The sequence below is a fragment of the Poecilia reticulata genome, linkage group LG11 (assembly GCF_000633615.1).
Source record: "Poecilia reticulata strain Guanapo linkage group LG11, Guppy_female_1.0+MT, whole genome shotgun sequence".
NCBI lineage: Eukaryota > Metazoa > Chordata > Actinopteri > Cyprinodontiformes > Poeciliidae > Poecilia > Poecilia reticulata.
Window position 1 is genome coordinate 5,878,766 of NC_024341.1, and position 1,571 is coordinate 5,880,336.

The window sequence follows — 1,571 nt, forward strand, 5'->3', positions numbered from 1 at the left end:
TCCTCTCCTCTCCTCTCCTCTCCTCTCCTCTCCTCTCCTGCTTCATCAGGCGGAATGTTTGAGTTTGTGTCCGGAGCCAACTTCTTGGGAGAGATAACCGAGTGGACCGGCTTTGCTCTGGCGGGCCACTCGGCTCACAGTGCAGCCTTCTCCGTCTTCACCACAGTAGTCCTCGCCAACAGGGCTGTGGCCCACCACAAGTAAGAATAACACACACGCCAAGTTGAGCTCGCTCTTGCGGGGCATGCGTACGTTTACCCTGAAAGGATCTTTTCTTGTCTCTCCTCGCAGATGGTACCTCGCTAAGTTTGAAGACTATCCCAAAAGCAGGAAGGCACTGATTCCCTTTGTGTTCTAGAAAGCTGCAGAGCCGCCTCGGAAAGGTATTTCTGTCATAAGCTTTGTTTGTTACCTTACTTTCTTTCGCTTGGAAATGACGTCTGTTATTATTCAGTTAAATAATAATGTGGACGGACATTGCTAATTCGTTCATAAATCAGCAGGAAACCCCTACGACTTCAGCTGAAATGCCACTCGAGTTACGCTCGCAACACAAAAGACCTTATGCGACACCTGTCCGTGGAATGGACAGGGAGATACATGGATCCTCCTTCCATCCAAACATATCAACAAAAAACGAAGCAGAAACTGGAAATCTGAAGCTGATGTTGAATAAAGACCAGTGGCGTGCACAGATGTTTTAGGGATCAGGTGCTCAAATGGGGAAATGGGGCACCTTGAACCTCCAGCTGCCTTAGTAGAGAGGCAGCCAAAGAGCATTTATCATATCATTTATTGTGATGCATAACTTTCTTGCTAAGAATTCCCAAAGCCTGATACTTTTATCCGGCTTCAATTTGGAAATCACGCGCCTCCTCTCAATAACTCACCCAAGCTTGAAACGAAGAGATGAGAGTCCTGCCTGAGCACCGCTGTGGGGATTCTCCACCTATTAATTAAAAAGAGGAACTCACTGATAAACGTGGATGGCAAGTCAACACCACATGGAGAACGTGCAGAGCTTAAAAAGACAGAAACTGAGAAAATATACAAGTGGAAACGTTAGTATTGATTTGAATGTCTCGTAGCTTCTGGCGTTGTTTTGTGGTGACTGTTACTATGAGTAAAGATTTTTTTTTTTTCTGAGTGCGAACTGTTATAGATTCATAATAATGAGATGAAATGTTCATCAAGTGCCATTCTCTTTTTTACGAAAACAAACATGTTCAAGAAGCATTTTCCTTTCACTTTTTACAATTCTACACAACCTAGTGCTGTTCTGTCACATAAAATCCCAATAAATTGATATTTTTTTATGGTCATGTGAAAGTTTTGATATCTTTTCCAGGCACATAGTGCCCTTTTATAGCACAATCAAGTAATTATGTTAACGTCAGTTGTTATAAAATGCTGTATGTATATCAAACATGACTTAACCTTCACCTCCGGACAATACAGTGGAAAACCGGACCCGGTCTGCTCTGTGAGGCGGAAGCTCAGAAGCTTGGAAACTGCAGAAGGAGGAGCTTCATCCTTGAAGGCGGAGCTAGGTCCACCCGGGCGTTCTCACA

The 1,571-nt window shown here is 44.0% G+C and overlaps 1 protein-coding gene across 4 annotated transcripts in view; it reads left to right on the forward strand.

The window, feature by feature from the left end:
• srd5a1 (steroid-5-alpha-reductase, alpha polypeptide 1 (3-oxo-5 alpha-steroid delta 4-dehydrogenase alpha 1)) overlaps positions 1-1,552 on the forward strand; it is a 5,532-nt gene extending 3,980 nt beyond the window's left edge. The window contains exons 4-6 of one of the 4 annotated variants that reach the window (XM_008421432.2): positions 50-200; positions 292-383; positions 501-1,552. In XM_008421432.2, coding sequence (XP_008419654.1) covers positions 50-200; positions 292-358 — 218 coding nt within the window. In that variant the 3' untranslated portion in view covers positions 359-383; positions 501-1,552. The remainder of the gene's footprint in view (positions 1-49; positions 201-291; positions 384-500) is intronic. The other 3 variants (XM_008421433.1, XM_017307573.1, XM_017307572.1) reach the window with 3 other exon arrangements.
• Positions 1,553-1,571: the final 19 nt, after the last annotated feature.